At 39.6% G+C, this 26,275-nt stretch overlaps 1 protein-coding gene across 1 annotated transcript; it reads right to left on the bottom strand.

The window, feature by feature from the left end:
• Positions 1-512: 512 nt before the first annotated feature.
• LOC311034647 (long-chain-fatty-acid--CoA ligase ACSBG2-like) lies at positions 513-9,813 on the bottom strand. The gene is made up of 2 exons (XM_084042578.1): positions 9,719-9,813; positions 513-2,790 (listed from the first exon to the last, which is right to left on the bottom strand). The coding sequence occupies exon 2, from the start codon at positions 2,765-2,767 to the stop codon at positions 695-697; it is 2,073 nt and encodes a 690-aa protein (XP_083898704.1). The 5' UTR covers positions 2,768-2,790; positions 9,719-9,813; the 3' UTR covers positions 513-694.
• Between the last annotated feature and the right edge of the window lie 16,462 nt (positions 9,814-26,275).

Raw genomic sequence — 26,275 nt, 5'->3', positions numbered from 1 at the left:
ATAAAACACCATGAAAACACCACCAGGGGGCTCAATGAAGTTCTATCAACCTCATAGACACATGAAAAACAGAAAAAGTGCAAAACCATCGCACCACCTCTTTAATAATGTCTTCTTTGGGATGTACATGACACGAAAATTTCAGAAATATTAACGTGACTGGTGGCTAAGTATATGGAATACGGACATTACCGACATTGCAGTGACTGCAAAGAGATAGTGGCAAATGTTTAATTACTATTAGCCATTCTGGCTAACTCTCGCTAACGCCGTCCCCTTCCGGTGTGGTTCGTACTGGGCCGATATTGCTGAAAGAAAACAATATGTCTCAAAGAGCCAAATATACAGTGAACAATTAAAAGTAGGCACTGTATGATGGAAGTTGTGGCGAACTTTGTCTGAAATTCCCCAGAGAAACTGGCCTCGATACGTAAACAATGTTGGTGTAACTGTCAATAATATTGAGGCCTACGATAACATTGAGACATATTTTGATATTTTTTATGTGACAGGAAATGGAGAGGGAGATGGGGGATTGACACACAGCAAGGTCGTCGGGATCGGGAGTCGAACCCGCATTGCCACAATAATATTGATAGATTTTGTTATTGCGATATCATTATAACAACAATATTGTTGCATTCCTAGTACACAGTTCTACTAGGGAGGCAAGGTGGTTGTTGGGAGTGGCCAACTATTTGTAAAAGTTCTCAATCTGATCCTCGTACATATTCATAACCACCGATCTCTTCAGCTTCATGGTAGGACCAAGCTCTCCCCCGATGATGGAGAAGTCATGGTCCAGGACGATCCACTTCTGAATGCGCTGGGCGTTGGAGGTGGCATTCTCGTTGACCTGGTGGATTCCCTCCTGGATGGCAGCATGAACAGCGCAGTCCCTGCCACCAGCAATCTCAGAGACACGCATGGATTCGCTGCCCAGCTTCTTGCACAGCTCTACGGCCTCGGGTGTCAAGTCATCCTCTGGGGTGCCCGTCTCACCATTCACCTGGCACTTGATAGTGAGCAGCATGGACAGGAACTTCCTGTAGTCTCCGATCAACATAGCGTTACTGATGAGCGGTATGGCCTTCTTTACAGCGTCCTCGATGGGAACAGGAGCTATGTTCTCTCCGCCTGCTGTGATGATCAGCTCTTTGACGCGTCCGGTTATGAAAAGGTATCCGTCCCCATCGTGTTTACCAAGGTCACCAGAGTGTAGCCAGCCTTCTGCATCAATGGCCTCCTTCGTCATTTCAGGCATGTTGAGGTAGCCCATGAAGACGTGTCGACCCCAGAAGCAGATGTTACCAATGCCCTCCTCATCTGGGAGGTGAATCATTGTCTTGCACCCTGGCATCACCTTCCCACAGCTGGTGAGTCTGAAGGCGTTGGGAGTGGAGAAGGAGTGAGGTCCTGTGACCTCACTCATACCATACACGCCGTACAAGGGTATGTCCAGGCTGAAGAAGAACTCCAGGGTGTCTTTGGTGATGGGGGCAGCACCCGTGAAGCACTTGTAACAGTGGTCCAGGCCCAGTGCCTTACGCACCTTCTTGAACACCAGCGTCTTGGCAATGCGGTAGTTGAGCGACTCACGACCAACTGCTCCGTTTTGGTTCATTTTGTTGAGGTTGGTGTATAGCCCCACGTTCTTGGCCCATATGGCCACCTTCCTGCGAACGGTGGACGACTGGGCACCGGCAGATTTCATCTTTTCCTGCATCTTCTCCCACACACGGGGTACGCCCATAAAGAATGTTGGACGCACCTCCTTTAGAGTGATGCCCAGGGAGCCCTGGAGGGCATCTGGCTGTGCAAAGTGGGTGGCCCCTCCAATTCTCATGGGAACCCAGATGTCAACCATCTGAGCGGCGATGTGGCTGAGGGGTAGGTAACTGACCACTTTCTCCTGGGCCTCGGTGGCGTCTGGCAAATGCAGGTGGCTTTTCTGAGCCAAAGCTGACCATGTCAGATTGTCGTGGCTTAACATGACTCCTTTCGGCAGCCCTGTGGTCCCCGAGGTGTAGATGAGCGTGCAGCACTGATTGGGCTTCTGACTGGCAATGATGTCATCAAGGGGAGCATCTGGCTCGGCTTGGCCCAGCTCCATAAATTTTGCCCACATGTACAAATTTGGTCTCTCCTCTTTTATAGTATCTTTATACTGTATAATGGCTTTCAAGTAGGGCAGCTGGTCTTGGACCCGGAGGATCTTCTGAAGCTGTTTGTGGTTCTCCACAACAATCACATTGGCCTTGCAGTTATCTGCTACATACTGGCACTCCTCAGGAGAATTGGTGGTGTAGATGCCTACGGAGAACCCTCCTGCCAAGATGGCAGCAATGTCTGAAATTACCCACTCAGGGGAGTTGAAGCCCAGGATACCCACACCATGGTACCGCTCCAGGCCAAGCTTGAGGAAGCTCTTGGCTGCCGTCCGACAGTCCTGGTAGTAGTCTCTGTAGTTGAGAACCTTCTGCTGATCTCCGTCCTTCCAGCCGAGAGCAGTGAAAGTGCCGAATCGCTCCACAGCTGAGGTGAACATCTGGTGGACCGTTAGTGGGAGTTCAGCTGCCACGCCAGACTTCGCCATTCTCAGTGTCACTTCCTCATTGCCCTTGGATGTCCATAGACAAGGTTTATCTGCTATTATTGACATGTAGACTGGGCGTTGGATATTCCGTGTAGGTAAGGGTGGTAGTGTCTGTTTAGTCATGGGCACTGGGCTCAAACTGGCACACATTTGAATGAGAGCTTTCCGCATCTTTGACTGCTTCTGCAACGCCCCTGTGGAAGAGGCAAAGTGTGTATGAATTAATCACACAACGCTGTGTGTTTCTTCTCAAGCACAGTGTTATAGGTCAGGGCAAAAGCTATAACAACCTGATTAAAGGGTGTATCAAACTTTTCTCAGTTGATCCTTATGTCATTTTTGACGTAGAATCCATTTCTGCTTGGAACATTTTTGTATTGCGCATAGTTAATGGGAATTTGCATATTTGATTAAACTAGCATAAATAACGAGTAGAGGTCATCCAACTTGTGTTTTGGTGGTTTTCTGGTAAAATAATGAACATTTTATTTCATTCAGGTGTAAGGACCTTTACATTGTAACTATTGGGCATGTTTATGGTAGATAATTAGCATATATTATGCATATGTAACGACTCAAAGCAAACGCATGGTCATTTTCTGTTCAGTGTTATTCCAAGTACACATTTTTACAATTATTGTTCCTGTACATCTAACCACTACTGAAGCAGTAAATATCCCAATAAACTGCTCTTTGTTCATGTTATAAGCTAATATGACCATAAAAATAGTTTCTGTATATCAATTATTATGACTTCTAGACCATATTTCTGGAAAACAATGGTCACTACCACTTGTTTTTCAGTTTCTAAAGGTAATTTCTCCTGTAGAATCCATTTCTGCTTTTTGCATAGAGATGGTCCGATCGATCGGGCATGGATCGGATCGGCCCGATATGAAGGTAAATAGTGTGATCGGGACATTCCGATCACTGTGGTATGGAGAAGTATTCTCCCCCTGTAAAATACCATCATATGGAGAAACGCACTGTCTATCGGGCTGCTGCTCCTAACTCCCTCCCCCCCACACACACACGCGGAGCCACCGTAGAGAGAGGGAGACGCAGGCGGAGAACTAGCACTGGTCTCGGTTTGTTTGTTTCGGAACTGGTCCAGTTTTCCTCGGTCCCGTTTCGGGCCGGGTCCACCTAGCACGGGTCCGTTTCGGACCGGGTCCAGTAATTTAGAATATTTTCTCGGTTCCGTTCGGACCGGTCCAATTACCCACGGGTCAGTTTCGGTTCTAAATCCATCGCTGATTGCCAATTGCAGTGTATGTGATGATGGGGACAGTGAAGAGCCATTACATCAGGTGTCACCCATCAATCACAAGAGACACTGGAAAGACAGAAGAAAGTCCTATGCTCTGGCTGCTACCAATGTTGAGAACCGGGGCACATTGCATGAAATGGCATTGCAATGAAAGCCAGAGGTCAGTGTCCTGGAACATTGTAGGGATGTGCAGCTTCCAGGACCTGGTATATTATCGCCTGTTTAGGCGTACATTTGCAATCAACACTAGCTCCTTACACAGGCTGACACATTGGGACGAGGCAACAATGTATCCTACACACAGTGGACCAGCCTCACTGTAATCAACAGATTGCCATGTTACTGTGTCAACAGAAGGTTAACTAGAAAAAGTGCTCCTCGGAGCACAGGTCTCCGCCAGGTCTGGTACGTTATTCTGACCTCCTGGTGGCGCTATAATAGGCCAATGTGAAAAGGATGCCATTTATTCTTAGGTCTTTCACGGCAATCAGACACTGCATTCATGATTTGAGGCATTTTGTTCCAAAAATGTGTTTTGCTAAATTAGACCTGCTGGTGGCGCTATAACAGGCCAATGTGAAAAACGTGGCATTTCTTCCTCGGCCTAGTGGGAATGTGCTTGTGAAATTTCACGGAAATCGTAAGCTGCGTGCATAGTTTGAGGCTTTTTGTTCAAAACGGACCAATCCTGCAAACTTTGGAAGCCAACCATAGGCAATGAGGATGGAATATGGGAAATCGGACAGATCCGTGTTGATCACATGACTATAGAGATACTGTGTACCGATTTGCATGACGTTTGGATAAAATCTGTAGGAGTAATGTAAAAAAATGTGTTTTGCACAAATCGGCCTCCTGGTGGCGCTATAACAGGCCCATGTGAAAAAATTGGGGCAGAGGTTCTGAATTGGCATCCAGGGAGTGTGTGTGCACAGTTTCGGAGCGACCGGGCCAACGGTGCCGGAGATTAGCTGCTAACACACACGGACGGACACACACACGGACACACGGAGGGTAAAACATACTCTCTCGCTAGGAGACAATAAAGGATTCTTCCTGACAAACGTAGCTCGCAGGAACATTTGAAGAGGTTTGTCTGGAAACAATGTCTTAAGCAAGATAAGATATGCCACACCATAGGACAATGGCTGGCAGCAGCAATTTATTCCATACAAAGTAAACACTCTTCAGACTGGTTAACCATATAGTAACACAAACATATTTGACATGTTCGTTCTAGTGTATCTTGATATGTCTTAGTTTTGCAGAAAGTACAGCTTTATGGCATGCCCCCTAGTGATGAGCGGGCCGACCCGTAACCCGTCCCGCGGGTCAACCCGCGGCGCGGGCGGACGAGTCAAGATTTCAGAGGCAATTATGCGGGCTGCGGGTGTTGCGGGTCGACGCCACTCTCACATGCAAAAAAATACTGTTTTGTCTTTATTCCTAATAAGAATAAGAATAAGAATAATAGCAATAAAACACTTTGAATACACTTGGGGTATATACTTATCTTTTTTTTTCCACCGTGGGGGGCGGGTTGAGTCATAGATTTATATATGGGTTCGCGGGGTGGGTTGGGGTGGGTTGAGTTCCGTGGCGGGTTGGGCGGGGCGGGTTATGAAAAAACCCGACCCGCTCCTCACTAATGCCCCCCCCTTAACCCAGAGCACACTCTTGGACGCTAGACTATTTAGGCTAATTTAGTCAAATAATTTGCTTTGCTATGATATTCTTATGAAAAATAAGTCATATTTTAACAATAAATGTAAAGATTTACCTAATCTTTATAGAAAATCTGCACCCTAACCCATATCTCACAACATTTTTTTAAATTATATTTAAGCATGTCATATATGATAACAATTTGAATATTTTGTGCCATAAATAGCACTTATATTGGTTTACCTACACCCTTATTATGCTTATTTCCACTAATTTGCTCAATATGCAAATTATCTAATTACATATGCACAATCCAAAAATGTCAGCAGAAAGCAGAAATGGATTCTACAGGACAAATTACCTTGGGATCAACTGTGAAAAGTTTGGTATGTGACCATTGTTTTCCAGAAATTTGGTTTAGAAGTCATAATAATTGATATATAGAACCTATTCGTATGGCCATAATTAGCTTATAACATGAACAAAGAGCAGTTTATTGGAACATTTACTGCTTCAGTAGTGGTCAGATGTACAGGAATAATAATATTTGTAAAAATCAGTACTTGGAATAAGACTTAACAGAAAATGACCATGCGTTTGCTTTGTTACATATGCATCATATATGCTAATTAGCTACCATAAACATGCGCAATAGTTACACTGTAAAGGTCCTCACACCTGAATGAGATAGAATGTTCATTATTTACCAGAAAACCACCAAAACACAAGTTGGATGACCTATACTCGTTATGTATGCTAGTTTAATCAAATATGCAAATTATCTCATTAACCATGCGCAATACAAAAATTAACCCAGAGCACACTCTTAACCCAGAGCACACTCTTGGACGCTAGACTATTTAGGCTAATTTAGTCAAATAATTTGCTTTGCTATGATATTCTTATGAAAAATAAGTCATATTTTAACAATAAATGTAAAGATTTACCTAATCTTTATAGAAAATCTGCACCCTAACCCATATCTCACAACATTTTTTTAAATTATATTTAAGCATGTCATATATGATAACAATTTGAATATTTTGTGCCATAAATAGCACTTATATTGGTTTACCTACACCCTTATTATGCTTATTTCCACTAATTTGCTCAATATGCAAATTATCTAATTACATATGCACAATCCAAAAATGTCAGCAGAAAGCAGAAATGGATTCTACAGGACAAATTACCTTGGGATCAACTGTGAAAAGTTTGGTATGTGACCATTGTTTTCCAGAAATTTGGTTTAGAAGTCATAATAATTGATATATAGAACCTATTCGTATGGCCATAATTAGCTTATAACATGAACAAAGAGCAGTTTATTGGAACATTTACTGCTTCAGTAGTGGTCAGATGTACAGGAATAATAATATTTGTAAAAATCAGTACTTGGAATAAGACTTAACAGAAAATGACCATGCGTTTGCTTTGTTACATATGCATCATATATGCTAATTAGCTACCATAAACATGCGCAATAGTTACACTGTAAAGGTCCTCACACCTGAATGAGATAGAATGTTCATTATTTACCAGAAAACCACCAAAACACAAGTTGGATGACCTATACTCGTTATGTATGCTAGTTTAATCAAATATGCAAATTATCTCATTAACCATGCGCAATACAAAAATGTCCCAAGCAGAAATGGATTCTACGTAAAAAAGTACATAAGGATCAACTGAGAAAAGTTTGATACACCCTTTAATCAGGTTGTTATAGCTTTTGCCCTGTCTATTATATTTATATCAAAGGTTCAACAGTGCAAAACAATTATATACAATGGCATTCTTTGAGAATATTCATATATATGTAGCAGCATTACAGTATGCCCACGACACTACTGCAATAAACATGTTTGACCATGAATTCCTCCAAAAGGACATTCATTAAAATTAATGCACAATATCACATTAATAGAAAAGGCACCTGGTAAGCATATATATGTTACCATACTAGTCCAGCACAAGTGCATCAAAAGTTAAACATATACATTCACATTTGTCCCATTTTTAACCAAAATTATATAAATGAATTGCTTGACATCAAACTCTCTTTAACTCTTTTTAACCTTAAGTTATTATCTTTATGTAATTACCTTCATGAATTATCCCTGGTTTTAACTGTAACAAATGCATCATCAATACATCATGTTTTTAACTGTTACCAAAGAATGTGCTGTTACACAAACTAATCATGTTTCACAAAGATCAAACAGCAATAATAGGTTACAAGGCAAGCTGGTTCTAAAACCACAATCCATCTAGTTACTATTATTTGGTCTAAATTAACCTCTTAAAAGTAAGTATACAAAACGGTATCACAGTTCACAGTATTATGCACATTTCCCAATATATATTATTCACCCTTTGTTTGGCTAGAGACAATTTTTACCTGTGGAAGTGGCACACGATATGGAAGATTTTCGAAGCTGTGTCTCTCTTCTCAAGCACAGAGTAATCTCTCAAGAACAGATTCAGAGCTGCTAAATCAAAGGTTAAAAAAAACAAACAGCAGAGGGCGCGGTTTTTCCTTTGGGTTCCCAGATTGAGCAGGAAGGCACAGCCATAGAGTTAAAAAATAAGGGCACAGCGCGCCCAATCCACTGTGGCAGAAACCAAAGCAATTGATTGCAGACTCACCAACACATACAGTACTAGTCAACCACAGAATGATAGATCAATATAATGCTGTAAAGCAATATAATCATGTTAAACTTGTACAACACGAACCCACCATGTTACTCAAAATAAGGAAATCACTCAAAATAGCTGGACCAAAATAAAGACATTTAAATAAAGTACTTTTGAAATAAGACCGTTTTGCATAAATCAATAATATTTCAATCTACTACACTTCTTGGTACTTTGGTTATTTTCTGCTTGCAGGTATCTCTTCTCTATACAACACTATGTTTTATCTCTCTTTCTTATCATGCATTTCTATAGACCACCGAAGTCTGATGTAATTTATACATCCTTGGTTTGTCTACCTGGTTCGCGGTTTTCCACCCCCATTCTGAATCCCATAGACGTCTTTAATATCGCGTCAAATAAGAACTGTGTTCCAAAAATAAACAAGTGACCCCGGCGGTTTGACTCTTATGGATATGAAGCATCAACTGACGGTGAGAAAACGATAATGTTACTTCCGCCGAATTAGTTACATTTTCGCCTAGAAACAGACTGTATCAAATATAAGTGACTGACTCATAAACGATACAGAACCTCCTCCCTGACAATTATGCCGAGACAGTTTGTTTATTTTTGGACCACAATTCTTATATGAGACGATTCTATGATGACCCAATGTTATTCTCCATAGCGAAATTACTTTACGAACCTGGGGATGAACGAGTGACGTCAGGACTTCGGTGGTCTATAGTGTTGCTATTGTGAGTAGAATGTGAAACCCTTATATAGCAGTGATCTGATGTCACACATAACACAAAAAAGAAATTGTGCAGGTTTGCCCTGACTTTTCCATTTTATGCCAACAACTTCCTTAGTTCGGCCTGGGCTTAATCTTCTCTCCTATCAGCAGTTTTGGGCAAATTACTTCTGGACAACCACCGACAGAGATTTCACCCATTTATTGTAAGATGTCAATTGTAAACACTTGTTTACCAGGGTGATCAGACCTTTTTGGCCCGGGCACCCAGGCAAAATTCTCATTTTATTCAGTCTGTAATTCATTTTTTAGATTTGGTTATTCTAGTCTTTTTTTTTTTTTTTACACAGTTGAGCACCTGGCCTCCCAAATGTCTATGCATGGCCCTGCTCTACATGAGACCTGGTCGACCTGTTTGAAGACACCAACCTTATGCGAATATGCGTGTATGACCCATAAGATTGGTGTCTTCAAACAGCCAGTGTTAATTTTGTCGACTGAAACTATGACAAAAAATATAGGCAGAAAATTGACATATGCCAATTGTCACTTTTGAACAATTTAGCCAAAGCATAAAGTACCATAACTGCATGTATACTGTAGCATGGGCGGGTTGAGTAGGAATTTACAACCCTAACGCTTATCATGTTAGTGCCATGCTCTAGCTACATGCAATGAAATCTTTCAGTTGGGTAGCAGACACATAATATTATAATGTATGACATCCAAAGGACAGTTTATTTATTTATGGTAAACATGTCATCTGGTGATAAAAAAACAGTGCAATTACCTATATACCCTTCAAGTTGACGAAGTAGGGTCAGGGTAGAGGTCTAGTCAAGGGATGCAATAGCTCACGAAGAACAAGCTTCAGCTGGGCATAATGCGAGGATTCTCAAGGGAACTATGTAATGGAATAAACCATGGAGAGAAACCTGTAGGAAGAAATAGCCAAAGCATGGGGGGGTCCTTGAAATTAGAAAGTTTGAGAGCCACTGTTATTCAACGGAGCATGACTCTGCTGTCAGTGGCCTGTCATGAAACCTCCTCGCTCCCTCTCACATGCAGAGGAATGAACACACACTGTGGCATTAGAGCTTTCTTACTTTCTCGTAAACAAGGTTCCATGTTTTTACAGCAGCCAAAAAAATGTTTTTCCCTTCACACTGAAATAACAGAAAAGGCATGTTAAAGGACACTATGGAGAATGCAATGATTTTACATGACAATATAAGGAGTACTGTTTGATGCTATGCAATCTGGGAACCCATCATCAAAAAAAAGGAAAAACAGCGCCCTCTGCTGTTTTTTTTTAACTGCAGCTCTGAATCTGTTCTTGAGAGATTAGATGCTATATGTGACCTACAGGCCTGCCAACATCTGACTGTGAGAATCAAGGAGTTTTTTTTTTAGGGGGGGTTCTGGGCGTCCTCCCCCCGAAACCTTTTAACGGAGTAGATTTAATTTCCTGTGTTCTGGTGAATTTTGTAAGTGTGATACTTTTATCAGGCTTGCTATAGCATTGGAAAATGATGGGTACAATTTCATCGATTAAAACGCAAAAAAGTAGGTCTACAGAAATGTATTTGATGACTGAAGCAATGTATGACCCATCTTTAATGATAACCATTCATTACTTAAAAGTGAATATCTCTGTATGATTGCATGCATTGACCACACACCCCCAACTTTTGAACATGTAATTTCCTGTGTTCTGTTAATACCAAATCAAGGAGAAATCCAGGAAAAATGACAATCAAGGAGTCCTCAAGGAGATGTGGTTGAAATCAAGGAGACTCCTGCAGAATGGGTTGGCAGCCCTGCACTGCTGGTATGACATGCCAAAATGCTGAAACAACTTCATACATATAATATATGTATGAATATCACATTGACATTTGGCTTCTCCTGGTCAACTTCTCCACATCAATGATTTTATTTTTTAGTGTTTTCGTGAAAATACTTTTTTTTGAGTGTTTGCGCTTTTTCACTTCTGCTTTGGAGATTCCAGATTTGGCACTCATGAATTATGTAAATAATAATGCAAAAGAAAAAGCAACAGGTGAAGACTATAAGCACTGAGGGAATTAAATCAGTAATTAACTTCAGTGTATGTTCCCGCTTACAAATAATCCCAAACAGCCTCAATGTTTATAATTATGAAAACCTTTAAATCAGGGGTCTTCAACAAGGGGCCCGGGACCCCTAGGGGGTCCTCAGAGTTACTACAGGGGGGCCGGCAAATCTTTGTGTGATATGATTTTAACCACTTGAACCCCATAGCATCCCTTTTCTGAGGAGAACTTTAGCCTAGAGCTTGTAGATCGGCTATTTTTGGCAAAGAGGTTTGGTGTAGAGGGAAAAAAGAGCAGACAATACAAAAAAAAGTTTAATCTGGAACACAATTTTATACAATATAGAGGGGCTCCTTGTTTCATCTCTCTCTCAGCTAGGGGGTCCTTGGCCTGAAAAACATTGAAGACCCCTGCTTTAAAGAATATTAATAATATAAAATGATTGCGCTGGTTCCTTCCTCTTTGAAGGCATTGGACCATGTACCAGTCACATGGGTATAAAAGACAGCGATACACAGAGTTCTTTGATGGCAAAGCAAGCGCCCACCATCTCAGATTTATGAAATTATTTCTGTAGTTGAAGAGCTAATTAATAGCATCACATAATAGACCAGATCAGAAGGTTTGAATGTTTGTACAGAAACACGTATATCCGAGTAGAATGTCTATGGTTGTTTTCACAATATAAAATAAAGTGTCCACAACATTAGCTTTATCTACTTTGTCAACCTGTGGATATTTAGGTCGCAGCACAATTTACGGTACACTAATTTGACATAATAAGCCGTTATTACAAATAATGTGTTTCTTATTAGCAATAATATTTTTTTTATTATTAAGAAACAAACGTTGTTATACCCTTATTTTCCACTATTATCCCTTAATTATGTTCTAATTAGAAATTGAATGAAAAGTAACAAAAGGTGTTATTAGAAATGGTGTTCTCTGCTATTAGACAGAAACAAACAAACACAGTTATACTCTAATTATGGAACATAATTCCTAGAGGCTAACAAAGCCTAATAAGACCTAACAAAGCCTAATAAGACCTAACAAAGCCTAATAAGAACCCCACAACTACTAACTACACGATGTGATGTTAGGCTACTATTAGTCTACTGTAAGGGTTTCGTCAGAACAAATGTGTTCTTTATTAGGCCTTTATTTAATGTTATTTCCACTTACTTCAAGTTACTTTACATATAATTACAACAGAACTGTGCCGTAAATTGTACATCAGCCATTCCGGGCAAACTTCATGACACATTATATTCTTCCTACCTTTTTAGTGTGGTTGCCCTAACAGGGCAACCAGACTACTGTTATCCTCCGAGGCCATAACAGTTTATTTTGAACCACATCTCCTCCCACAATTTATTTTTCCCAATTTAGTGCCATATGTCAAAATGACCGGCTTCACCGGGAATCGTGTGCTTGTATTTTGCTAAGAGATTGGTTTCATAGTTTAATTGATATTGATTTATTAGTGCATTAAATGTCCCCATCCACTTTAATGGGAAAATGAAAAAACTCCCATTCAAGTATTTATTTCTCAGAAACCGTAAGGGCTAGAGTTTCAAGACTTGGAGGGGTGGTTCATGATTTAGTCCAAAATTATTGGGAAAAAAATTACACCAGTCAGCCTCATGGTGGCGCTATAACAGCCCACTTTACGTTTTGGCCTATAACTCTTGAACCGTTGTTCGTAAATTAAAAATATTTTTTCCCTAGATTCCTTGGGTCATGACGCATTTGTGTCAGGATAGATTTTCCGCCATTTTTAATTTTCATCAAAACACACTTTTAGCTCCTCCTCCCACATATTTTGTCCAAATTTTCTATGTCAAAAATCGGTACACATGATCTCTGGGCCCATGCGATAAACATATCCAAACGGCATTTTGATAGTCCTTACCGTTCGTCCGTAAATGGCTTCCAAAGTTAGTGGGAGGGGCCTGTTTTACCAAAAATGCCAGAAATCACGAACGAAACGTCCGGTGAATCCCAAATTTGAATCACATGTTGAGGATGGTTTACTCAACAAATCCCCAAAAGCATTTCCATTTTGACCCATAGGGGGCGCCACAAATGCACAAAATGTAACCGAGGCAAAAACATGATTTTTGGGGGGATCAGTCCTCTCAAAATGAAATAAAAGCGATATCAGGAGTGACGTGACAATACCATTGGTCTGTTACATTTGTGGGAGGGGCCTATTTATTTAGTGGGAGGGGCCTATTTCCTAAAATCAAAACGGCACGTATCACGAAGGCAGGATCCGATCGGCACCCGATTCGAATGGCACGTCGCACGGCCTCCGACGGTATTCCTCCCGGCGTATCCCTCGAGTCGTGATACGGTCGGCGCAACCACGCTTTGCAATTTCCCAGAATTGCGACGCGTCTAGTTATGGATGCTATAAATCAGTAGAGACCCCCACATTAACGTATGCTTTATGGCCACGGACCCCTAGGGACCCCCTGGCCCAGGGGCCCCCATCTGAAAAATATTTAGTGCCAGGGACCCCCAGAAGAGAAAAGTTATGTTAAGAAATTCAACATCATTCAAAATGTTCCAAACATTTTCAAGATGTTTCAAACATTTTTTTAAATATCAGATGTACAAGCTCGCTGCGCCGCCTCGAAGTGACGCGCTGTGAGTTTGCAGATCTGATATTTTTGAATGGCCAAAGTATAAAATATGGATAAAGTGGTTAAAATGATTGTGACGCTGTATTTTAAATTCAATCGATTTTTTTTTGTTTTAAAACATACTGGTTTTAAATAGACAATTTATTCAAATATGTAAATATACACAATTCACATATGCAAAGTACAAAAGTATTCACATTAAAATATACTTAAGTGCTGAAAGTAAAAGTACTCATTTTGCAGAATATCCCATTTCACAAGTTTCCAAATGTGTAAAAATGCTTTGAAAACAGCAGATCTACAAGCTCACAACGCATTGTGAGCTTGTAGATTTCAAATAGCCTAAGTATGCATAGGACTGTAGTGGTTAATGCATGTTTTGTAATCATATTAAACATCTATAAAGTAACTAGTAACTAAAGCTTTCAAGTAATTGTGGTGAAGTAAAAGTACAATATTTGCCTCTGAGATGTAGTGGAGTAGAAGTAAAAGTATTGAAAATACTCAAATAAATTACAAATACCTCAAAATTGTACGTAAGTACAGGAGTACATGTACTTAGTTACTTTACACCGCTGCTCTGCACAGGTGAAGATGATTTAGTGTTGATGAGTAAAAAGCAGTCTGTGGGGATCTATTCACTCTGCAGGATGAAGATCCGGTTAGAAAACGCAAATGGTTTGTCCATGTGACGTTCGTTTGAACGTGTTCAACGCACCGGATCCAGTAGGTAGGGCTTTAAACCGGATGTGAATACGGATTTACTACGTCTGCTTTCAAACCATTTCAGCTTGCACCACGTCGCGCCGCTCTGCTGAAGGTAATGTTTGATTTATATCTAAAGTTTAAACACTCACTGTGTAGGGGTTTGTAGATCTAACCCTGCCATATGTTCATGTGTGTTTATAAATCTACTTTAGTCTTGGATCAAGACGGCCCGTCAGGGATTGTATTATTTATGGTGATCGAGTCTGATGTTTGTTGGTAGTTTTAAACGGATCATAAATCCTCATAAATGAACCCAATCCAACATATAAAGTGTTTAAACACAAAGACACGGATGTTACCCGTCCATACGGGTCTGTTGTGTTCCGTAATATTACGTAGAGTTTAATAAAGACGCGTCTTAGTCCCGTGTGCGTCTGAACGCCGTTCTAGTTCCACATTTACATGGACATTTACCTGCTGCAACAGCCACTTTACCAAATAGTTTGTGGTTCTGTGTTTAAGGCTCGTGCGTCTATACTTATGTATGCATTGTAAATATAAAGTGATTATCTTAAAGCCACAGATATTATCCGTACATGCGGGGTGTTGGTGTTCAGTTAATGTTCAGTATAGATTAATAAAGAAGTGTTTTAATCCCCTCTGTGGATGAACGTCATTGTATTTCCTGGATTACATGGGGTGTAATACCGGTGTTCACCTGCAACAGCGCCACTTACACCCATTGAATGATATATACAGTGATGTTCAGACAGACCAGATTGAAACATTTATTTATCGAATAATGCGGAATATTACCGAACATAAAGGGTCTGTATGGTGGGATAACATCTGTGGCTTTGGGATAAACACGTTATATTTAGAGTAACATACATTTATCAAGATGTTTGAGACTTTAACATGGAACCAACTAACAAACACTATTTTTGGAGAGTGTTAAGAATGTCAAAGATAGGATAATGATAATAATGTCATTTTATTTGTAAAATGTACAGCACTTTTCACATTTCATACTTTTCATGAAATATCTAGAACAAAACAAATGTAAAAGCCTAAGGATAGAGATTAAACTGAGCTAAATTGTAACATAAGATAAATAACACTCAGGCAGGATAATAAGTAATCTAAACTAAATATCGATATCAAAATCGATAAGAAATCTGAGTCTTGATCTAAGGCTAAGATGAAACTATAATATCGTCTCTATCGGGAGGAAACCATAGAATGTCCCAAACTGTTACTTTTCAGGATTAAAAAAATGGCAAAAGTAGCAGATCTACAAACTCAAAACGTGTTGCTTTGTGCCACGTTTCAAGCTTGTAGATCTGCTACTGTTGATGGTACTACTTGAAAATGTGTCCACATTTTTCAATATGTTTTTTTTAAAGCGAACATTTTTAACACTAATATTTGCTTCTGGGGGGATTCTACAAATGTCTTCTAAATCAGTGGTTCTCAAACTTTTTCGTGCCAAGGACCCCCAAATAGACATTTATTAGCCCGCGGACCCCCATTTGAAAAGATAAGCCAGGGACCCCCATAATAGAAGATTTTTACGGCTCTCTAGCAGTGATTTTCAACCATTTTAAATTTCAAAGACCCCCAGTTTGACATGCATTAGGGCTACAGACCCCCATTTAATGGCATGTATGTCTCTGGGACCCCAATTCATATTGTAAAATCAATGTTAATTTAACTCTGAGAGTGTACAAATGGAACCAAATGGACCCGTTAGGGTCCATTTGGTTCCATTTGTACACTCTCAGAGTTACAGACCCATAAGGGTCCATTTGGTCCCTGTCCATCATTTAGCCGGGGACCCCCTGGAACCCCCTCAAGTACCCCTGGGGGTCCCCGGACCCCACTTTGAGAACCAATGTTCTAAATCATACGTTTTTTTGAAAAAAACTTATGTTGCTATAATCAAACTTTTTCATGTCAAGGACAAGGACCACCCAAAATGATATGTATATTTGTTCCAGGGACCCCCCAGAAGCAAAAATTTGAGTAAAAGAAATTCAGAAATTTTCACAATTTTTCAAAAAATAGCAGATATGCAGGCTCATAGCGCCGCACTCGGTGAGCTTGTAGATCTGCTATTTTTGAATAGCCAAAGTGTAAGATAATGGTAAAGTGTTTACACTGACGCGTTCCCGGTCTTAAAGGGTTAACACTATAGCATACATGGGCAACTGGCGGCCCGGGGGCCACACGCGGCCCTCACCTTAACTTAATGCGGCCCGCAGGTTAATAGTGATATATGTTATTGATTTCAGCTGTTCCAATTCCAAACATGCAATCATGACCCGCTTTAATTACTCCAGTCTATATTATTAGTTCAATGACTTTATATCCAATGTATTTGTATTTAAGTTCATAAAGTTAACTTAATTATAAGCAAATCCGTTTGAAATAAAAAAAACAAAAACTGTCAGGATTCCAATTCCAAAATAGCTGATCTACAAGCTCAAAACGCGTCGCGATGCGACGCGCTTTGAGCTTGTAGATCAGCTATTTTTTGCTACTTTTGTGTGACATACTAGAATGACGAATTTAACCCATTAATACCTGGAACTGTGTCATTTTTAGATTTGAGCTAAAAAGCATTATTTTACACTTTGGGCTATTTTTTAAAAATCGTGAAAATGTGTGCAAATCTTTGAATATATATTTTTTTAAAGCGAACATTTTTAACTCAAATCCTTGCTTCTGGGGGGTCCCTGGAACAAGATATTTTGATGGGGGTCCACGGCCAAATACATATAATTTTGGGGGTCCTTGACATGAAAAAGATTGAGCACCACTGATATAGAAACATACGTTTTTCAGAAAACTGTTGGGGTTTAGGAGACATGTAGAATCGGCTTCAGGTCTCAATGGGTTAATTTACAAAAAAAGTAAAAATATGGAGATAAGAGGCGTCTGCCCGACAGTAACAATAATATGCAATGTGTCCATATAGTGAGTGTGGAAATATAGTGGCCCTATACACCATCAAAGTTGTATCACCCCTGCACTATAGCCTACTTAAAAACTGTATTTTCTATTATTATTGTTATTATTATACAATATATTAAATTTAATGTTGGTATATATCTGTGTCTTGCAGGTTAATCATGTGACCTTCTGCAGAGTGGACTAAATCTACTTCAAACAGTGAGTTAAAAACGCTGAGTCATGGCTCCTAGCTATGACTCAGCGTTTGACTCACTGTATGAATGCTTCAGGGAAGGTTCAAAGGATGGATGGAGTCATCAGGAGATAGCTGGTAATAGAGTGTCTGTAACTCAGGACAAGGGGCTTGAAGATGGAACCTCGATGGCGTCGACGCAACAAGGAGGCCCTGAGAGCTGAAACGTATAACGGTGCCAACGAACGTTCTCCGTTTGAGATACAAGGCGTACGGTGCTCGGGACGTGGTGCCATACAACCTACGCGGCTCTATTAATACCAGCTATCTTCAACCACGCGGCGGGAGGCCCCACACGGTACGTACCTGGATCACACCTGGCCAGCAGTGGTGGAAAGTAACTAGGTGCATTTACTTGAGTACTGTATTAAGTGCAATTTCAAGGGATTTGTACTTTCCTTGAGTATTTCCAAATTTCAATACTTTTACTTTTACTCCACTACATCTCGGATCCAAATATTGTACTTATTACTTCACTACATTTATTTGAAAACTTTATTTTAGTTACTTTGTAGATTTTTACTATAATTAAGAAAAACAATTATTAACCACTTCAGCCCTATATACATTTTGGCCATTTGAAATTAGCCGATCTACAAGCTCACAATGCGATGCGACGCATTGTGAGCTTGTAGATCGGCTATTTTTAAAAGATTTTAATATATTTTGAAAACTTTTGAAACGGGATATTCTACATAATGAGTACTTTTTATTTTTGGTACTTCAAGTACATTTTGATACCTGTACCTTTGTACTTTTACTCAAGTGAATTTTGAATTCTGGACTTTAACTTGTAACAGAGTATTTCTACATTGCAGTAGTGATACTTTTACTTAAGTAAAAACAAATCAGTATTTTCTTCCACCACTGCTGGCCATTATTACAAAATGGAAGTTGACGATTCATTGTCACATGATTGATTGCGATCAAAGATTTAATTGTTTTTGACGTTGAGCATGGGAACATTATGAATACAAATGTAATTTATTTTTGGCTTTTAGGGCTTCGTAAACAAAAGTTGCACAAGGTAGATATGACACATAATATACATCATTTAATTACAACAAATACATTCATAGTGGGATTAGCAGAGTGGAAATAGCCAATCTACAAGCTCAGAACGTGTCGCATCGCAACACGTTTTGAGCTGGTAGATCTGCTATTTCCACAAAATGTTTGAAAATATATGAACATTATTAACATGGTAATGATTATGACGATTATGCAAAACATAATTGCAAATTCAAATAATTGCAATTAGGCTATTGCGTAATAATTGTGACCGGTCTAGTATAAACCCTAGGGTTTATACTCATGGTAACTGATGACTGGTATCAGACATCACTTTGAGAGCCACTGGTCTAGCGGCTGAGAGCTGAACCAAGACGTCTGTGGTTTTATTTTCAAGCCGAATCCCAACCCTCAACATTCTGCCTCCTCCAGTGTTATGGAGAAATTGGTGACCTGGCAAAAGATGTGTCCATCGTGTCCCATCACATGTCAAACATCCAAAGTAAATCACTGCTGTTAGTTCATGAACAGAGTTGCTCTGTTCATAAACAAACGGTTGTTATTTACATTTGGACGTGGTGATGTTTTTGTGAAGTCCACGAGATGGTCGCATGTTTTCTGAAGGTCACCAATTTCACTGTAACACACAACCATGCTGGAGGTAGGAGGCACAAACTGGATTTTTGGAATCAGCGGCCATATTGGAAATAAATCGGGCCTCTTCCTCATTTCCCTTCACAGGTGTTACCAATGATGCTAATGAAGGCTCTGTTCCAAATGGACCCTTACGGGTGTGTAACTCTTGAGTGTACAGATGGAAACAAATCACAGTCCATTTGGTTCCATTTGTACACAGAGTTATGGGTGTCCTTTGAGAACCACTGTGCTACACTAAATAGAACAGAGCCTTCATTTGTATCATTGGTAACGTGGTAATGTGACGGAAGTAAGGAAGAGGCCCAATCCTTGGCCAAATGAATATTCATGTGGGGGTCCTTGATATGAAAACATTTGAGAGACACTGTCTTTAGTTGTTTCTGAAACTTGATGAAATGATAAGCATTGTAGACTTTACTTGAACATGGTGTTTGATACAGGAATAGACGGCACCTCTTTGCTAAATTGGCAATGTTTCTCCCAAAATGTAAAGCAAATGAAGAATTTGCAAAATGTTCTTAAAGCAGGGGTCCGGGACCCCGAGTTACTACAGGGGGTCCGCCAAATCTTTTTTTACATTAACCACTTGAACCCTAGCATCCCTTTGCTGAGGAGAACTTAAGCCAAAAATAGCAGATCTACAAGCTCACAACGCCTCGCGCTGCAAGGCGTAGTGAGCTTGTAGATCGGCTATTTTTTAGCAAAGAGTTATAGGTGTAGAGGGAAAAAAGAGCAGCAAAAGTTTATCCCAAACACAATTTTATACAATATAGAGGGGGTCCCTGCTTCATCTCTCTCTCAGCTAGGGGGACCTTGGCCTGAAAACGTTGAAGACCCCTGTCTTAAAGGGATAGTTTAAAACAGTGGTTCTCAAACTTTTTCATGTCAAGGACCCCCTAATTGACACTTATTACCCCACGGACCCCCATTTTAAAAGATAAGCCAGGGACCCCAGTAAGAGAAGGTTTTTACGGCTCTCTAGCAGTGATTCTCAACCATTTTCATTTCAAGGACCCCCCAGTTTGACATGCATTAGGCTACGGACCCCCATCTAGTGGCATTTATACCTCTGGGACCCCAATTCACATTGTAAAACCAATGTCAATTTAACTCTGAGAGTGTACAAATGGAACCAAATGGACCCGTTAGGGTCCATTTGGTTCCATTTGTACACTCTCTGAGTTACAGACCCATAAGGGTCCATTTGGTTCCTGTCCATCATTTAGCTGGGGACCCCCTGGAACCCCCTCAAGTATCCCTGGGGGTCCCCGGACCCCACTTTGAGAACCAACGGTTTAAAACACTTTTTCCTATGGATTAGTCACCCCATGGAGACATGAATTCATGAATATGTTTTTGTTTTTGTCTCATTCCTAAACCAATAATTTGATGACCGGCAGCGGTTCCGGTAGGAGACACAAAGAGTCTCCTTTGTGCCTACCGGTCCATAATTCAAGGCTCCGTGGGGTGACTAATCGAAAAAAAGTATGTTTTTGGGTGAACTATCCCTTTTTAAGTAATGTAAATTATACATGATGTGAACATGTACGGGTGGGTACATCATTATCAGACCTAAAACGTATTGTTTTATGCCCACAGTGGCTGTAGGCCAATCAAGAATCTTCAAAGCATGTACTTAAAGGAGTAGTTCACCTAAAAAATCACTTATTTTCTATAAATTGCACACCCCATGAAGCCTTGAATTCATGATTTCGTTTTTGTCATTACTAAGCCAATCATTTGATGACCGGGTGTATTTCCGGTAGGAGACACAAATAATTTACTTTGTGTCTCCTACTGGATACATTAGCCGGTAGGAGACGGGAATCTAATTATTGGCATAGGAATGCGACAAAAACAAATCCATGAATTAAGGCTTCATGGCGTGTGCAATTGATAGAAAATAAGTCATTTTGTGGGTGAACTACTCCTTTAAGTTACTTAATTACTTACTTTGAGGAATAGAAATGGCCAATTACACATTGAAGTGCCCACTTTTCCCGGGTGCCCACTCTTCTAGTTACAAAAATGTTGATTTATTTTCAAACATGTTCAATGTTCATGTACAATACAATTAAATCCTTAATCACAATTATTTGTGACAATTACTCAAGTAAAATGCCATAATGGTGACACAGCCCTGTCAGTGACCAGCTTATGGCTCTACAGACCATCTTGGCTTCCAAAATGTCACCCTCTAAGGCCTGCTCAACTCAACGTTTTTGTTTTCTTTTTTGTGTCTTTACAGAACACGAAGATGACAAGAAGTAGACGTCCGTAAGTGAAGATGGCAGGAAGGTAGGAACCTTTTGATTGCAGCTGCTGCTTGTTAAGGGGGCTACATGCTACATGCTACCATACCATGTATGTGGTAATTTGCGTCGTCTATCGTTTCACGTCATTTGCATCGCGTCATTTGTGGGTAAAGCTTCATCACGTCGGTCCACATCACATAGGACCATGTGCCTTTCTGTGATGTGGATTAATGTGATTTTATTTATTGTTTCACGTCATTTGCGCCCAAAACTTTGATCACATCGGTCCACATCACATATGACCATATGTGGTCGTAACTGCTCCTCTTTTTCGCTATTCTTTGCTTTAATAAAGCAATAACAAGATTATTTGTTTTTATTTACTTTTGTGTCTGAGTTATTTGATCGATTTTTTATTTTTGTCTATCTTTCTTTTCACAAACACATTTCTTTCTTCTTGCCTGTCTATTGCACTAGTTCTTCACTAGTGGTTTGTGTGTACAAATGTATGTGATGTGGAGCTATGTGATTTATGTCTGGTATCATTATGGTAGCATGTAGCCCCATTAACACTGTGTTAACAGTCATCTATGCTGTAGGTCTGTGCAAACTAAAAGAGAAAGCAAATGATGTGCGTGGTGTCATTTGCTTAGTGTTTTTTTAATTTCATCTGCTGTTTGAGTCGTGGCTGCTGTTCAAGGTAAGTGATAGTAGTGACACGGTCTATCATTGGTTGTCGGGCAGAAACCATATATATATAATTTTTTTTTTGTCGTAAAGACATTTCTTTACTTGGTCATACCGTGTGACAGTGTCACATACTAAAGCAGTACAAACAGCCGATCTACAAGCTCACAACGCAAAGATCATGATAATTATATTGGATCCATTGGAACACAGGTTATTTTGTGTCCATTTTAAAAAGTAACAATTTTGGACATACAAGGTTTCTGCCTGACCTCCATACTTTAACTTCCCCTCTTTTCTCTTCATTATTTGCTTGAATAAAGTTATAACTTTTTTTCCTTCTAGTGTGTCTTTGAGTTTTTTACAAATGGAACCAAATGGACCCCTCACTGGTCCATTTGGTTCTATTCGTAGTACTGACAGTATACGTATCCAGGCTGTTTATGTAATGACAGGGTACAGTATATGTAGGCCTACGCTAAGCTGTATAATATAGTGACAGGGTACAGTAGATGTATACTAGGTTGTATAATATAGTGACAGGGTATAGTATATGTATACTAGGTTGTATAATATAGTGACAGGGTATAGTATATGTATACTAAGTTGTATAATATAGTGACAGGGTATAGTATATGTGGCTCTTGGTCACATAGCAAACTCACATAGTTAAACCTATTTGTGCTTTATCTATTTTTGATAAAGTTAAAAATATAGCTTTTTTTTTTGCCCTGTCATAGTATCAACTAAACATTTTTTTAGCTTTAACTGTAAAATTTGCACTATCAGCGCCGCTTGCGTTGCGTCATTTAACGGGTGGCGGGCCAGCGGTTTGCGTCGTTTGCGTTCAATGCCCGTCATTCGTGAAGAATATGTAAGGGACTGGACCATTTTTTTTAATTATTGGGTCACGGCCAGCGTTTGTGTGATTTATGTCTCGTAGCATTTCGCGTCATTTGCGTTAAGTAATTTGATTTGCGTCGCGTCTCAGGATTTCACGTCATATCCGTGCAGGTAAGTCTTCATCACGTCAGCCCACATCACATAAGTCCATGGTGTAGTGTAGTGTAGTGTAGTATGTGATGTGGATTGATGTGATGTATGTGTTGTCATTTCACAACACATGCGGGTAAAAATTACATTTGATTTCACGTCGCTTCCGTCATATGCAGGTAAGTCTTCATCACGTCAGCCCACATCACATATGACCGTACACGGGGGCCGTATGTGATGTGCATTGATGTGATGTATGTCTTGTGTTGTGTCATTTCACAACATATGCGGGTAAAACATCATCACGTTAGTCCACGTCACATATGAACATATGTGGAGGTATGTGATGCATGTCGTCCTTTACGTCGTGTGTCGTTTCGCGTAATTTTATTGCCGTTGTACCGTTTCAGGCTATTTGCGAGTAAAGCTTCATCACGTCAATCCACATCACATAATAATAATAATAATAATAATAATAATAATAATAATAACATCACATTACTGGTCGTAGGGTTAGGGTTATATGTGATGTGGATTTATGTGATTTTGTGATTATTTCACGACATTTGCGGATAGCTCGTCATTCACATCGGTCGGCAATTTTTTCTTTTAGGCGAGGTACACGCCGTTGTTTACAGTAGGTCAGAACAGGGAGAGATGTAGGGCCATCATTCATATCATATGCATTTAACCCATTAAGACCTGGAACTGTGTCATTTTTAGATTTGAGCTAAAAAGCTTTATTTTACACTTTGGCTATTCAAAAATAGCAGATATGCAAGCTCATAGCGCAGCACCGAGTGCCGCGCAATGAGCTTGTAGATCTGTTGTTTTTGAAAATTCGTGAAAATGTGTGCAAATCTTTGAATATATATATATTTAAAGCAAATATTTTTTAACTCAAATCTTTGCTTCTGCGGGGGGGAGGGGGGTCCCTGGAACAAAATATTTTGATGGGTGTCCACGGCCAAATACATATCATTTTGGGGGTCCTTGACATGAATAAGTTTGAGAACCACTGATATAGAAACTTATGTTTTTCAGAAAACTGTTGGGATTTAGGAGACATGTAGAATCGGCTTCAGGTCTTAAAGGGTTTATGACTTTGGTTATTCCTGTTGCTTGTGTTGTATGTTGTGTATTAATGTCATTCATAGTGTTGTATATTGTGTACTAATGTCATTCATAGTGTTGTGTACTAATGTCATTCATGCTGTTGCTGTATTGCTGACAAATATTGGCACAATTGATTTTGCGTTGCGTCATTTGCGGTAAAGCTTAATCACGCCAATCCACATCGCATATGACCAGTATGTGATGTGAAGGTGTTTGACGGATGTCGGCATGTGCATCACGTATAGTTACTCGTTATTTGTGCCGTCATTTGCGAGTAAAGCTTCATCACGTCAATCCACATCACATAATAATAATAATAATAATAATATAATAATATAATATAAACGATACATACAACCATATGACCAGTATGTGATGTGGACTTCGTTTCACGTTGTTTGCGTACAATGCTCGTCATTTGGCCGGAGAATAATGAAGAAAATGGACTGATGCTGGACTGAGACTGATGCAGAGAACATGAAACAAAGAATGCTGCTGCCATTGCGTCATATGCGCCTCGTATGATTTATGTCAATCGTTCACAAATGATGTAAATTATACGAGTCTCTCTATCTATCCCTCTCTCTGTCTCTTCATCCCTCATCTCTCTATCTCTCCCCCTGCTAAGTATGTTGGTGAATGTAATGCACATTACAAAGTGCTTTGGTTAAAGGTACTATAGATAAATGCACCATTTAAATTGAAACTTTGAATTGAACTCATAGGCATCAGCTAGCAGCCACTGTGACACTGTGTAAGAGGCAGTTCAGTCACTGTAGACTGTATTACTTCTGGAAAATAAAATAAACATTAGTCATAACTGTGTGATTGCATTCTAAACATTACAGTCATAACTGATGTCATTCAAAATGTGTAAGCTCTATATTTAACAGCTACCAGGCATTGTGCCACTGCAGAGGTTCCCAAACCTTTTAGCTCAGGACCCAAACTAGTGAAGATAATAGATTTGCAAGCTCACAACGAGCATGTAAATCTATTTTCACAACCTCTTTTTTTTGTTTTGTTTCTAATTTATTGCTTAGATTTGTTGTTTTCACGAAATAGCACATGTTCTATTTTGCTTGCTTCTTATATGTGCTTTTAATTCATTTTCATTTTACTATTTGACCCCAGAAAAAATAGTCACTGTTTGAATCTGGATCTGAAATTATCAATAAACAAGCAATGGCAAAAACACACTGGAATGTAAACATTTCAGTGTAAAGATTTTCATAACGTTTTAGCTCGAGACCCAAAAGAGAAATGTGATGTCTCCCTGGGACCTAGTGAGAATAGCAGATCTACAAGCTCGGCGTGTAGATATGCTATTTTCATTACTCTTATTTTAATATTTTAAATTGAATTTCTTTGATTTTTGTTTTTAAATGTATCGGGTTCTTTTGAAACATAAGAACGTTTTACTACTCTAAATATTGTATTTTATTCATGTAAAACAAATGTAGGATGCTAAAAGGAAAGAGGAATATTCACTGACTGATCTCAAAAACAAATTAAAACTGGCAGAAATAAAGACTCACTCCATAAAAACCTTAAGGAAAACTCCTCAGACTGAGACTAAGAACATATATTTTTATTTTATTTTTTCTATGTTCATAAAGTGCTCCAAGTGCTCAAAGTGAAAAGTGCAGCGACACACATTTAGGTCGTAGGACCATCGTCAGTGCAATTAAAGCTTCATCACGTCAGTCCACATCACATAATGACCGTAATGTAGTGTAGTCAGTGTAGTATGTGATGTGGATTTCTGTGTTGTCATTTGTGGGTAAAGCTTCATTATTCATGCCGGTCAATAGGCGAGGCACTGACGATGGTCCTTTGACCCAAACGTTTGCTGCTGCACTTTTCACTTTTAGCACTTGGAGCTCTTTATGAGCATGAACAAATAAAACACTAATATATTTTTTTAGTCTCTGTCTAAGGTGTTTTTCTTAAGGTTTTTGTGGAGTGAGTCTTTTCTTCAACCGG

The sequence above is a fragment of the Gymnoscopelus microlampas genome (genome assembly GCF_963454915.1).
Source record: "Gymnoscopelus microlampas genome assembly, chromosome: 19".
NCBI lineage: Eukaryota > Metazoa > Chordata > Actinopteri > Myctophiformes > Myctophidae > Gymnoscopelus > Gymnoscopelus microlampas.
This window is presented reverse-complemented; position numbering and strand designations above follow the sequence as displayed.